At 47.3% G+C, this 14127-nt stretch overlaps 2 protein-coding genes across 7 annotated transcripts in view; one reads left to right on the top strand and one right to left on the bottom strand.

Annotated features, from left to right (window-relative positions):
- The window catches only part of xpo1b (exportin 1 (CRM1 homolog, yeast) b), a 155004-nt gene that overhangs the window by 72483 nt on the left and 68394 nt on the right, over positions 1-14127 (top strand). The window lies entirely within an intron of this gene.
- papolg (poly(A) polymerase gamma) lies at positions 157-12919 on the bottom strand. The gene is made up of 25 exons (XM_076016719.1): positions 12774-12919; positions 11837-11995; positions 11463-11529; positions 11276-11357; positions 8980-9089; positions 8200-8253; positions 7245-7356; positions 7048-7137; positions 6478-6616; positions 6319-6391; positions 5965-6088; positions 5770-5851; positions 5543-5596; positions 5061-5180; positions 4114-4223; positions 3698-3819; positions 3456-3613; positions 3409-3412; positions 3211-3346; positions 2573-2805; positions 2408-2491; positions 2261-2320; positions 2066-2169; positions 1876-1976; positions 157-985 (listed from the first exon to the last, which is right to left on the bottom strand). The coding sequence occupies exons 1-25, from the start codon at positions 12788-12790 to the stop codon at positions 810-812; spliced, it is 2571 nt and encodes an 856-aa protein (XP_075872834.1). The 5' UTR covers positions 12791-12919; the 3' UTR covers positions 157-809.

Here is a 14127-nt window from a genome sequence, read left to right as displayed (position 1 = left end):
TTGACAACTAATGTGGAGCCCTCTGGTGGTGGTGGTGGTTTGGGATTTCCTCGACCTTCAAATAAACCCTTTCACTGTACTCAACTGTATCCAAACCTATACAGAGTTCACAAAAAACTGCTCCAGACATTTCTCTTTTTTTTTTTTGAAGAAGAAGAAGAAGTAGAAGCAATAAAGAAAAGAAAATTACAATTTTTAAACTTTTTTTTTCCTTTTTAGATAAAACTACGATAGAACGGTCAAAAGATTGAACAGTGATCTTTTGTTTTGTTTTGTTTTGTTTTTTTAAAGACAAAAAAAAATATGTACATCAACATTTACTGTACAGGTTTTTCTGTGTGGGAAGAAAGAAAATAGACGGGCGTTAATAAAGGGGTGGTTTTAAAACATGTTCACTGGGGGGGTGGGGGTGGGGGGTGAGAAGGAGCACGTGTTCCACCTGCACCGCCAGGAGGAAACGCTGGAGCCGCTTCAGCGCTCATCTCTTGACGTTTGCGCTCGGCGCCCCCTGGTGGAGCGGAGTCGCCGAGCCAACTTGCAAATCTAGATTCTCCAGAGTTTATGGAGGTGAGGGGTCCCATCCTGCTGCTGCTGCTGCTGCTGCTGCTGCTGCTGCTGCTCCACCCTCAGAGACAGACACTGACCTGAAGGTGTGTGTTCCTCTCCCTCTGGTCAAGTGCTCGTCCTCCTGGTGATTGGACAGGACGCTGGAAGTCCCGCCTCCCCTCTCCTCTCTGCGTGTGTCTGTGTGTGGATGAAGCCAGTCTGTCTGCTGCTGCTGCTGCTGCTGCTGCTGCTGCTGCGCTGGCTCAGGCTATGTGGATGCGAGCCTTCTCCGTCTCCTTCAGCCGCTTGGCCTGCTCCTCCAGCGACGGCGAGTGGGGTCTCTTTGAGGCGGCGCCGTTCAGCGGGTCGGGCCCTCGGCTCACCAGCGTGGGGATGGAGCTGCCCACAGGGGGCACCACGTGCTTGGCTGCCATGTGTTCTGTCAGGGAGGGAGGGAGGGGGGGAGGGGAGAGAAACATCATTTTGACTGGCACCCAGCACAGACGGTTCTGTTGGGCGGCATCGCCTTCACAACAAGACAAACTCCGTCCTTCCCTGCTTTTGGCCTCTGGAGATTTTCCAGCCAATGAGCCGAGAGAAGCTAAGAGATATTTTCCAAGAACATCACAGCTGCGGTAACCAAATCCAAACGAGTTTTTAATGAGGGCATCAGATTGCTGTCATCGTCCAGATGTTCTTCTGGTTTATGCTCCCTTTTGCCACCAGACACCGAGAGAAATGTTGCCGCTCACTCGGGATGGGCGACATATCGGCGCAAAAACAATTCCCCGCGGTGAGAATACGTCATCTCGCGGTAATAACCATAAATTCCTTTCACTGTTCTCCGTGGCGCTAGTTTCTAGCGAGCTACCGCTTCTTTAAACGCGGCGCGCTGCAGGCGTTCTTCTTCTACTACTACTTCTGCCGCCTTCAGGGAGTAAACGTGCAGCGCCACACCAGGCCGGGCATAGGTACTACAGCTTTTTCAGTCGTTTCCAGCGTATCTGTGTAAACAGGATTTTTGGAAATACGGCTATGTGTATACGCAGTTTTTTTTTTTCTGAGTGCAATTTCGAAAGCGTCCGGTTTCAAAATAAAATCCCAAAAGATGGAGTTGAATCATTTCATATTTCTTATCGTCACTTTTTTCGTTATCGCAATAAATGCCAGAAATGATTGCGATACATTTTTTAGTCCATATTGCCCATCCCTACCGCTCACATAGCAGCGTCTCACTCAGCCACTGGACAGCGCCACTGACTGGAGCACTGACTGGAGCACTGACTGGAGCACTGACTGGAGCGACAGAGAGAAGAAGAGAAGACTCACTGGAGCCGATGACAGGAATGGACATGCCCTTCTCTTCAGTGGCCAGGGGGGCGTCGCTGGCCAGGGGCTCCTCGAACACGGGGGCCTTTGGAGGTGTGATGCTAGCAACACAAACATCACCGGTCAATCAAAGCGGTTCGAGCTGCAACAGAACCAGAACGGCCTCACTGGGACAGAGCTCGAGTCTCACTTGTGACGGTTGAGGGCCAGTTTGATGGAATTCTTGACAACTCGACAACTGTTGCTGGCAGGAAGAGGCGAGGAAGCATCGGGCAGCTCCATGCTGGGGAGTCTCTGCCGAAAGAGAGAGAAGAAAAAAACAACACATCAGCGACACGCAATCGCTGAACTTTGTGTTGTAGTGAACAATCTGAAGCGGCCGTACCGGCGTTCTTGAGGTATCAATGGTTGGAATGGGCTTTGCCTTGGGTTCAGTGATGGAGACCTGAAAGTGAAGAGGGGTGGGGGGGTGAATGAGTGAAGGTGCAGTGCAGAGGCGGACGAAGCGCTGCCTGGAGTGAGTGACACCTACAACAGCAGCTCCTTCTCCTTGGGCGTAGCAGTCGGAGGAGGGCGGGTACGGCTCCTTGAAAGCTGAGTCGTCATTGGACGCCGCCTGCACACACACACACACGTCAAGGTCTCACAGTCAGACTCCTCGTATTGGAGTGCAAAGGCAGGACTTCTGCAACCTGACCTCTGAGTCTTTGTGCCTCTTGACCTCCTCCTCCTCCTCTTCCTCCTTCCCCTCCTCTGCAGGTGACAGTGGTCTCTTTGCAGCAGCAGCAGATGTAGCAGCGTCCTCGTCGTCGTTGGAGTCCTCGGCCAGGCCGTTGGCCTCCTCCTTGGGGCTGCTGGTGGCGTTGGGAGTCATGTCGTCGCTCGGCGCCGAGCTGCTGGCTGGCGGAGACGCCGGCTTGGCTTTGGTCTCTTCGCAAGGAGGAGGAGGAGAAGAAGAAAGCAAAGGAAGAAGGTCAGAACCGTTCATCCGACCGCGTCGATGACATCTCTCTCTCTCTCTCTCTCTCTCTCTCTCTCTCTCTCTCTCTCTCTCTCTCTCTCTCTCTCTCTCTCTCTCTCTCTCTCTCTCTCTCTCTCTCTCTCTCTCTCTCTCTCTCTCTCTCTCTCTCTCTCTCTCTCTCTCTCTCTCTCTCTCTCTCTCTCTCTCTCTCTCTCTCTCTCTCTCTCTCTCTCTCTCTCTCTCTCTCTCTCTCTCTCCTTTTAAATAGCACCAAAACTCCTCAGGCAAATGCTCCAATTATAATAATTAGGATAAAGTCAACTTCTTCCCAGTACTGCTACTGCAACTAGAATGCAACTAGAGAGTGGACTCACTTGAACCAATGACGGGGATGGACAAGCCCTGGTCCTCAGCTGCTGCTGCTGCTGCTGCTGCTGCTGCAGCTGCAGCATCTGCAGAATCTGCAGCAGGTGCATGAGACTCCACCAGAAGCTGCTTCGGGGGCTGACGCTGCACGAAGCAAAGGTGACAAATGGAAAAGGGAACACAAAGTGAGAAGTTGCGCATCGGACCAAACTATTAGAACGAGAGGAGACGGTCACGGCCGCACGAATCCCACCTGTCGTCGGTGTCGGACACGGGCTTGGAGGGTTTGCTGGCCGGGGAGGTGAAGGGCGTCCCGGTGTCGGTGTCTCTGGAGCTGTCCAGGTGGCTGCTGTCCAGGGAGATGCGCTTGGAGCTCCCGCCGTTGGAGCTGCGGTTCAACTCGGCTATGCTCTGTGGGGAACGACGCGCAGAGGGCGGAGGTCAGTCTGGGAACAAGGCGACAGCGTCTCTGTGGCAGTCGGCGGTGAATCTCACCCTCTTCTTCCTCTGCACCAGCTCGGGAGGAAGGTACTGGTGGAGCTGCTTCTTCTTCACGTGCGTGGCTTCGATCTTCATGCCTTCCTTCAGCATGTTGATGTTGTTGGCTTGTCTGTACACTGCAACGTTACAACGCGTTTCAAAAGGTGGCTTTTTGTAAATTTATCTGCAACGTCCAATATGGGTGTAAACCCGGGTCAAAGGTCAGAGCCGAGTTCAAATGTGGAAAGTTTCTGCTGCGGGGTTACGCTCGCATCATTCTGTTCACACACACAAGTGAAGGCGGAGACTTCACTCATTTCCAGAACGTTCACACACAAATTTACTTCCCGATTGGCAACACTTCAACTTTTGGAAAGCAGTTTGAGGAAACGAGTGCGGCCAGGAAGCAGCGAGTGAAGCGGAGGACCAACCTGTGTCTGTGAATGACTGGATGTCGTAGGTCAGGTCAATGTTGACGCTCTCTGCGTTCTCCACCTTCTTGAAGATGATTCCAATAAACCACATGGACACAAAGTCATTCCTGTTGGAGGAGAGACACACACAGGGCACAACTGAGACTGCAACCTGCAACTGCATTCAGGACCGTTTCAGACCAATGGAGTAAGTGATCTCTCTCTCTCTCTCTCGCTCTCGCTCTCTCTGTCTGTGTGTGTGTGTGTGTGTCTCTCTCTCTGTCTGTCCGTCTCTCTCTCTCTCACTCTCTCTGTCTCTGTGTGTGTCTCTCTCTCTCCGTCTGTCTATGTCTCTCCCTCTCTCTCTCTCCCTCTCTCTCTCTGTCTGTGTGTGTGTGTGTCTCTCTCTCTCTGTGTCTATGTCTCTCTGTCTGTCTATGTCTCTCCCTCTCTCTCCGTCTGTCTATGTCGCTCCCTCTCTCTCTCTGTGTGTCTCTCCCTCTCTCTCTCTGTCTGTCTATGTCTATCTCTCTCTCTCTCGCTCTCTCTGTCTGTGTCTGTGTCTGTGTCTCTCTCTGTCTGTCTGAGACAGTGATGGACCCTCACTTGGTTCAGTGCACGATGATGCAGCAACACACACCTGCTTTACAGCAACATGTTGCTACCAAACACTGAATCGCTCTAACAAGCTGCTAAAGCAGGAAGTGGAGGTCGTCACATGACTTCGCAGCTCTTTGCTTTGCCTGGCGTATTTTCCAAAGTCTATGAATAAATCTGCCAGCCTCTGACGTTCAGTTCATACAAAGCTTTTAAAACATGACCAACAAGCCATCGAACCCACACTGCCCTGGCACTTCACCGCCTTGCATGGCAATCGTGAAGAAGCATGGGGACATTGGTGATGGACAGGATGTCTGATGACTGGAAGCACCGTCAGTGTGTGGGAGGCGGGGCCGTGGACTCACTCATTGCGGTTCTCCTTGGAACCAGGGAAGGACTGTGGGTTGACGTGGGCCAAGGTGATGTACTCGTTCCTCTCCAGGTTCCCCACCAGAACTCGGATCTTTGACTCCACCAGGCCAATCCTGCAGGCACAGCAGAAGGCAACAGTGACTCCCTTTCAGATTTTACAGCTTATGCTTATTATAAGTGATCGCTCAAATACGAAGAAGATGAAGAAGACGATGGAGAACTTTATTGATCCCACGATGGGGAAACGTGCACAATTACAGCCACGACAAAAAAGAAAAAGAGAAATTGGCCACAGCGCAAAAGGTGAAGAATTACATGAACACAAACAGCGCAACAGATCTGTATGAGTATTACGAGCAGTAGTCTCACATTCTACAGTACAACCATTGAGGTAGTTGAACTACCACGATGTCCTCATTGTGCACTTTTCATAAGTTTTGTGAAAAGATGAGAGAACAACAGTGTTGCCACTCACCATTCCAAGTGGTTTTCCTCAGTGGAGGCGCTGGCTGTCAACACAATGTAATGTCTACGGAAAAAACAAACAAACAAAGTCAGACATCATTAAAGCGGACCACATAAAGAAGCAACTTTAAACAAAGCAGAATGAAATTCCTTTGCGGAAGTGTGGAGGTCTACAGGACTCTGTGAGAGTCGGGGGGGGGGGGAACGCTGCACTTCATTCATTCATAGGAAACCTACTTGTATTTGGAGAAGAAGTTGGGCGGCTCAAAGAGTTTGGGCCACTCTGCCTTCCCCTGCAGAATCTCGTCTGTGACGCACGAAACATCACAAAGAAAAAAAACCATCAACATTTAGAGACAAGAAGGGCGACCTTGAGATGAAGGTTGTGAATCAAGCAGGAGTCCCACTGCTGCACAGGCAGGCTGCCCAACGCACCGTATTTAAACTCTTCACTCATGATGGTGCGTGTTGACGTGGACACGTTGTATGTGGAGTTCTGCTGAGGGTAGGCGGGCGTGATGATGGGCATCAGGTGGTATCTGTCGGACGGGTTGACCTGCGCACATCGAGACACGACACAACGCATCAAAGCCCTGTTCAAACGACCGGCACCCATCAACACGTTCCACCTCAAACAACCTCATTGGTTTTCTTCAAGAGCAAGAAAAAAAAAAAAAAAGAAGAAAAGACTCAACAAGCGTTCATTTTGTTCATTTCATTTTCGGAGAAAATATGAAAACACCCTGAAGCACAGAGATGAGCTTCAACACTTGACACTGTACTCACTCTGGGATCCCACACTGGCAGGTTCAGATTGCTGTCTTCAGGCTGTTTCAACAACACAGGATTCGGCCACTCCCTGCACAAGAAGCAGAAGAATGACACAAACCTGCAACACAATAGGCGGCTGGCACCACACCACCTCGTGGAGGGAAAGAGTTTTACCATTTGGAAAAGACCAAGAAGAACTTGTGGACCAGAGTGGCAGCCACAGCGTTGGGGTAGAGTTGGCAGGTCCGGGCCACCAGCATGGCCCACGACACTCCGCCCAGAAAGCCCAGCATGTTGGAATAGATGCCGCGACCTGCGGCGACAACATGCAGGTACATTACCACAACAACAACAACAACAACAAAGAGTTGGCTAAGATGACTGCATTCTTAAGGTAGCGCTTCAGGGTCGGGTTCAGGACAAACTGGACCATGTGGTCAAACAGCAGCTCACTGTGATTAGGAAAGACAGAGCAGACAGTGCAGCTTTGATTCAAAAATCATATTATCTTAGAATTACATAATCTACATCTTCAACAATAAAGCAAAAGATGAGATGTAAAACAAAATGCAAAAGGCAGAAATAGTTTGAATTAAAAAAAAGGTATCATTTTGGATACTTTTTGTTGAAAAACAAACGGAACCCAATTGTGGGCCAAGAACGTGACTGGGAGATTATATTATATATATTATCATAGTAAGCCCAACCCTACCCAGCAGCTGAAGCGAGCTTCAGTCCACTTACGTTTGGCCCACAGCTTGATGGCTCTGAGCGTCAGCCTGAAGTTTTCTTTGTTTGGCACCAAGTACAAGATTTCATCTGTCACACGACAGCCTTTGGATGGGAGAGGGGGGGGGGACACACACACGCAGAGGGTTAGGACAAACTCTGAAGCCCCTCCCTCTGCAAAGGCGGTCAATCAAAGGCGGGAGGAAAAGTACCGTTCAGGCTGCGAATACATCGAATATCCAAGTTTCTGAGAATGGAGTCTCCCCTCAGGTCCAGGTTGTCTGGGATGGACTGTAAGGCCAATCTGGCAAAAAGCAGGTCAATCTGCACCAGCGTGGAGGAGAACAAGCACTGAGTGACATCATCTCCACCACCTCCACATCAACCTCAACAACAGGACTTCACATCAGTTTCCAGTCTCAATTCAATCACAGTTAATATTATTTTAACACGTTGACATTAAATAAGCACAGAACTTCAGTTCAGTTGATATCAATGTGCCATAAGAAAACCAAGTGAATCAATTGAAAGTGTGTTTCCAGTCTGAAGACTCTAATAATCTGAAGAAAGCAGATAAATAAAGAGGCATTAAAGTGACGTGATGACGTCACAGTGGCACACAGACAGACCTTCAGTCTGGGAGACCACAGTGAGGTCCTGCTAATGGTGCTTCATCTACTTTCCCTCAGTGCTACCGAGCTCAATATACTGACCCGGTCAGCGCTGTCAGAACGCCACGCATCTTCTGATGCTGCACGCATTTATAATAATGGTAATAATAATAATAATAATAATAATAATAATAATAATAATAATAATAATGATAATAATGATAATAAAATAAATATATAATTATTATATAAAAATATAATCACAAATCCTTGTGAAATGCTGACATGTTTTAGCGTATTAATAATAAATTATAAACACTAAATAACTATTTAGTGTCTTAGTGTGTGCATCTCAGTCCTTCCTGACGGTTGGAGCACATTGTCGTGACATTTTAACCCCGCCTTCCAAATCCTCCCCCCTCAGTCCACTTCCCTTCGTGTTCAAGCAAACAGCAAACAGCAGCGGCAACCCTCCATTGTGCAACCCTCACCCAGAAGACAGTTTAAAGCATTTCCAAATAACGTGTAGTTGGCGATGCAACTACTTCCGTCTTACCTCAATTCCATCAAATTTAAATTTTATCACCGGTACAAATGCATCCTCTACAGCCTTGGAAAGAAAACATCAGGAGAGAAGAATATCACCAACAGATCAGAGAGCGACTTTCAGACCACAAACTGCATCAATATGGAAAGCAACAGCGCCAACACGGCATTCCCTCAGGAAGCTAGCGTTAGCCGCTGCAGCTGCTACAGCAGCTCCAATACATTATATATACTTAAGGCTTGCTATATAGTCTCACTAATAATTGACACCAGCAAAAAACACTGGATGAGGGAATTTGTATCATCACTAAGAAGCCAAGTCTGAACAGAACATGTGTCAGGAGCTCAGGTCCAACATAATAATAACATAATACCAGAGAGGGAAAAATGACTGAGACAAGTTAGGATTATTTAAAAAAATATATAGATCTTTTTATTATTTCCACATTATTTCTGCTGGCCAAACAGTGCTTGTTAAAAGGTTGTGTGTAACATCATTACATTTTCATGAGTCTGAGCTTGTATTTTATTGTATTTTTCATGAGCTGGGATCAGAAATGTCAAAACTTTGAAGGTACACAGGGCTGACGCACATGGCGACAGCCCAGAACAATAAAACAAAGTGTTTCCGAGCAGAGGTGAGAATCAACATAATGAATTTAATTTAATTGAATGACAAATAACCAATGAATATAGTTGGAGGTAAAAAAAAAAGGCAGTAAATGGTAACCCGTCCAGTCGTTCTCACAGATCAATACGTCCAATGGAAGGAGGCGACACAGAGACTCACCCGCAGGTCTTTGATCTCTTCGTGCTGTTTCAATTTCTCAAAGAAGGACTGGAAAAAGTCGGACCTCTCGACGTGGCGTGGAGCCACACACAAGGCGTCAATGTCAGCGCCTGGAAGACACGGGGACACGGAGCCGCGTTACACACAGGCGCCACCGGCCGATGCTGCTGAAGAGTAACGGAGGTCACGGGCTGCTGGAATAACAACCGACTCGCACAAGTGAAAACAACAAGCACGCAGCCTCACAGAGCGTGGGGGTGGGGGTGGGGGGGGTGGGGGGGTTGGGAGTCACGTCATGCAGTAGCCGTGCACTGAGAATCCGTCTGAAGTCTCCAAGCGCAGCTTATTCGAGTGCAGTCACTAATGTTCACCCACATGCTGCACATGGACTGTGGTGTCCAACTCACAAGTGGACGTCCAGAGTAGAAGCAGTCGCAGTCACAACAAACAACACAATAACTCCCAGTGTTTGTGCGTCTCTCAGCCAAACCCTTTGACACACACACACTCTCACAAAACAGATCGCTGACAACAACTGGGACTGAGTCAATCCTGAGGGTCTGAAAACTTCCCCCCACTGCTGTACAGTGCAACTTCAACACCAGGTCCGACTGCTGGCCACTCAACTGTGTTCAAGGCAAAGCTTCATCAACATCGCATGATGAGCCCTTTGTCAAAAGCACTTGGACACTTTCTCTGTGTGTGTGTGTGTGTGTGTGTGTGTGTTTGATCAGTGACACTGAGTGTGATGCTAGCTGGGCCGCTCTCAGCTTCACTCGCCAGAGAGCCACATGTGTCTGTTGCACATCAGCTGCGGCAGAGGAAAACACTCGCTTCGAGAAAACCTTGAACCGGTAGCGGCGTCGACCCGCTATTGACACACACATTGCAGCACACGCCGGCTGCTTCAGTTGCGATGAGGCTGCACAAATTCAGCGGCGGTGTGATGCAACTGCCCTGTGTTGACTCGCTGCCTGGAGCTGCTGCGTGTTGTGGAGCTCAGAGAGGCGGTGGGCCGACTGTTTACATTCTTTCAATAGTTTCAATCTCTATTTTTTCAGAAGAAGTAAGAACACGTCAGGGGCTCATCGTATTTGATGATGCGTTATTGTGATTACTGACACTGCTTATCTTCACAGCGACACGCATGTCTATTGTGAGTGAAATTCTGTCTCCACAAAACAAAAGGAATTTTGGTTTGACAAAACCGGCGGCGAAGACCTCGAACGTGCACAACAGTGCACAGCCGGCAGCACATTTTCAGTTTGACCGTGACCTGGAAAAGCCAACAACATTCCAACACGAGTGCAACAGGTGTTTTTAAAGTCTGGTTCAGATGCAGCAGGTTAGCTCCTTGCTAACTACCCTGGTGTTTTCCCAAAGGAACGTTTCTCTTAGTATCCCTCAACTCCATACACTTCAATGCAGTACAGGCATCAGCCCTCATTTATAATAGGTACAACTGAATATAGATCCAGGTGTAGTGTACGTAATTGTCTTTTTTCCCCCACCATTGTCCACATGCAACTGAATGCTTTTGGAGCCGATGGCTTCAGTAGAGTCAGGAAGTGAAGCTGAGCAGTAAGCAAAGTGCTACAGAGAAGCAGATGTGTAGTGTGTTGTGTATTTCTAATGTGGCTGTCAAGACGCCGCAATCACTGTGTAAAGAAAAGTTTTCATGAGGTCCAACAAGTTCATTTTTCATCATCATCATCATCATCATCATACACGATTTTAAATGATTCCAGCTTTAATGCATCAGTGTGAATTATGAGCGACAACCTCACTGTCATTCTGCAAGCAAATCATACGGCAGCTCTGCCCCATATCACAAAAAACAACAACAACAACTACAATCACAATGCCACGTCTTTGAACCACAATACAAACACGTATTGAAGTTAGAGAAAATAAAAACACCAAGTCATTTCAGACGCTGTCCACTGGCTTGAGTGCATCAATGCTGAGAAAGTGCAGTAAACAGGTGTCGACCAGTGTGTTCACCAACAACACCAAATCCGTCCTTTTCAAAAACTCTGACAAAGCCCAGCTTTTGCTTGACTCGGTGGTCAGTGTGCTGCAGCCTTTTCAAAACAATGACAAAAGCTGGCAGCAATATCCCGCTAATCTTTTGTTTCATCCAGCCCTCGGTGTTTACTTCCAACAACTCCGTCACTGCTCACATGGTGTTTCCCCCCCCCCGCCCCCCGCCAACACAATACAAAGGCTCATCTAAATAGCGCCGTTCAATAGTTTCAGCGATTGACTTTAATTAGGAATTATAAATTGGTCGTACCTTTTGTGTGGACTCCAAGTCTGTATGACCCAAATGTAAATATCTTGCCCCCAACACAGCATATAGCCGATGGGGGCAGGTTCTGTAGGAGAAGCAGAGACAAGACAATAAGTTTGCTGGAAAGGGGCTTTAAGGTCTGATAAATAACACAGACATTGCTTCTTGTCTTGTTTAACAGCCGACCTACCTTTAATTCACTGATTTCTGCAATCCATTCCTTAACAAAGTTATTCAACTTCCCAAGGACGGCAAGTCTAAAAGGAGATACGAGTTTTAGCAAAACATTTCTCAAACAGCCTTTTCTCAGCGTGGAACCTACAAGTGAAATAATACATCACAGAACTTTAGAGTTTCACAAATTCATCTGCAATTAGCTTGGCTTAGAAACAATTCACGATATACAAATGCAACACAAGGGAGAAAGCTTGTGATCAATGAAAGTTAATTAGCGGAGGATGAAATCAGAGCCACTCGTTGATTTCGATGAAGTTGTTGAGGGACAGAGACGGCGCTCGGCTACAGCTTGACGACCGGTGTCAAACTACACGTTGCTATCCTCACCTGTGGTTTAATTCCTCTTCATCTTCAAATACACCAAAAGGTTTCATAGCGTCACAGAGTTTCTTGGTATACTGGTGGTCAATTTCTCGTGGTGGTGCGAGGCTGATGGCAGAGGTGATGCCATAATGTTTCTGAGGCTGCTGCCCACCAGGCATGGTGCTGCTGGGAGGACGAGGGGACAGACATCACGCAACACGCAACACGCAACACACACACACACACACACACACACACACACACACACACACACACACACAGAAAATATATAAAAGTGACACTAATCACAAAATGAAGCACTTTAATAGCAGTTTATATTTGTGCAGCAAAGCAGCTTCGATGGTACATGCTACCACGACTGCTTGATTTGGTCTCTTCACCTAGTTTGTGTTCATCTCTCTCTCGCCGCCAAGCGGGACGTAAACACCGCGTTGCTAACTTGCAAACTTTCGAGAGCAAAGCGTTTGATCTGTTTGGGCAAAGACCTTGGTGAAAACTCTATAGTTTCTTATTGACAATCAAGCAATCGACGCCAATACAATTTCACTGCTTTAGTTTCCAGGCTGTGTTGGAGGCTAAACAACATTAGCCGCCAGGCTACAAACAGCTTGGAAGGCTAACAGGCTAATTTAGCAAGTTAGCAGAGGTTGACTGGTGAGGAAGAACTTCGCTAAACCATGTCGCTTTTGCCAGACCAAGTGGAGATATCGTGCGGCGTGGAACACATACAGACGAAGTGCATTCGCTTCTGTTGGCGAACGAACACTCTTTTTTTAACCGATACCAGAAACCGCGAGCTAATCCACCGAGCGCTGCTGCAGGCCTGGTTTGGTTGCTGACAGCTAGTTAGCGTTAGCTCTTAGCCTATTCTTCACGACTACCATATACGCCAACACAAATGCGGGAAGAAAGGGAACGCGTGCAGCGAAGCTCAACTTACCTTGACATTTCTTTCATGACACTCTAAAAAGCTTGTACTGTTTATCCGCTGTAAACCTGTGGTAAAAAAACAACTATGAAAGTCAATGCTGGAAGTGATAACAGCCTCGACCTGATTACAACAATGGTCACTTTTCCGAGAGCAGTTCAAACCTTCCCACTGAACCGGAATCACTTCTTATACCATCATTCGTTAGCTCGCTTTTCTCAACCAATATCCGTATACATTTTTTTCATTCGCAATAATAATAATAATAATAAAAAATAATAATAATAGTAGTATTTCTCTGCAGACGCTAACACTCTTTCGCAATTGTTGTTGAAACTACAATTTTCTTTATACCGAAAAAAACGAATTTTGACAGGTTTTGGCCACAGCCGTGCGCGCGCGCGCGCGAACCACCAGCAGCCTATCGCCGACGCCCTACGTCACCAAAGAGCTCGGCGCACAGATTCTGCTGCAACATTTACAGGCGCAGACGAGCCGTTGACTATGAAGTAGACGATGCAGTTCAGGCGATCGGAATCATTTGTTTTTCCCAACAAGCCGCGTTTTATATCAGTGATGTTTGCGGTGTGGCGGTGTTAACTCTGTAGGTCAGTAGGTACCAGGGTAGTTTCATTTTTGCGAGTAAACGTCAGGCGTGAAACTAAACAAGAAGCTTTTTTTGCTGCCCGATGCTAACTGCTTTTGCTTTTAAAACGGAAAACGGTTCAAAAAAGAAAAGAAAAAAGAAGAAGATAAAAGCACGGATTGTTTAAAGATAGTTAAGATGTAGCTTAATAATAATAATAATAGTAATAATAATAATAATAATAATAATAATAATAATAATAATAATAATAAAAAATAGCGCAAAAGAATGCAATATTCGTGAAAATGTGTTCATTCATAATCATGTCCGGCAGTGGAACGACACTAAAGAGAGCAGTAGAACTGTAGGTGTAATGGACGAATCTGGTTTGTCTGGGTTATATCTTGTCACACAGTGGGTCGAATTCTAAAGCGGAAGTAACTCTAGGACGCTTTTCCAGAGTCACAGAGTCCGAGGAGCTGGTCGGGGGCAGCTTTCTATCTACAACACAACACACACCATTCCTTTATGACACGTCCGCTGTCCGAGTGCCAACTAGTCCAGTCAGTCCAGTCAGTGCCGCATATAGCTCACACTGTTCCCGAATGATGCCCTCTGCCGGTGGTGTTCACGAACAGCCATGAATTCCGTGGTAACTGCTGGATAATAAAGGACTTGTTGAATGACACAGCTTCAACTCACCGCCTTTCACATATTAAATGGTGTCTGCCTGTCTCTATCTCCCTCTCTCTCTCTCTCTCTCTGTGTTTCTCTATCTCC

This window comes from Nelusetta ayraudi, unplaced genomic scaffold (genome assembly GCF_046127955.1).
Source record: "Nelusetta ayraudi isolate G7.1 ecotype Tasmania unplaced genomic scaffold, CSIRO-AGI_Nayr_v1 ptg000235l, whole genome shotgun sequence".
Taxonomy (NCBI): Eukaryota; Metazoa; Chordata; class Actinopteri; order Tetraodontiformes; family Monacanthidae; genus Nelusetta; species Nelusetta ayraudi.
This window is presented reverse-complemented; position numbering and strand designations above follow the sequence as displayed.

Excerpts from the sequence above, each read along its gene's own strand:
- papolg (XM_076016719.1), bottom strand. Across the intron at positions 6,617-7,047 it reads CATCAAGCTGTGGGCCAAAC|GTCGCGGCATCTATTCCAAC; the intron begins GTAAGTGGACTG and ends TTGTCGCCGCAG. Across the intron at positions 6,392-6,477 it reads TTCTTGGTCTTTTCCAAATG|GGAGTGGCCGAATCCTGTGT; the intron begins GTAAAACTCTTT and ends CTTCTTGTGCAG.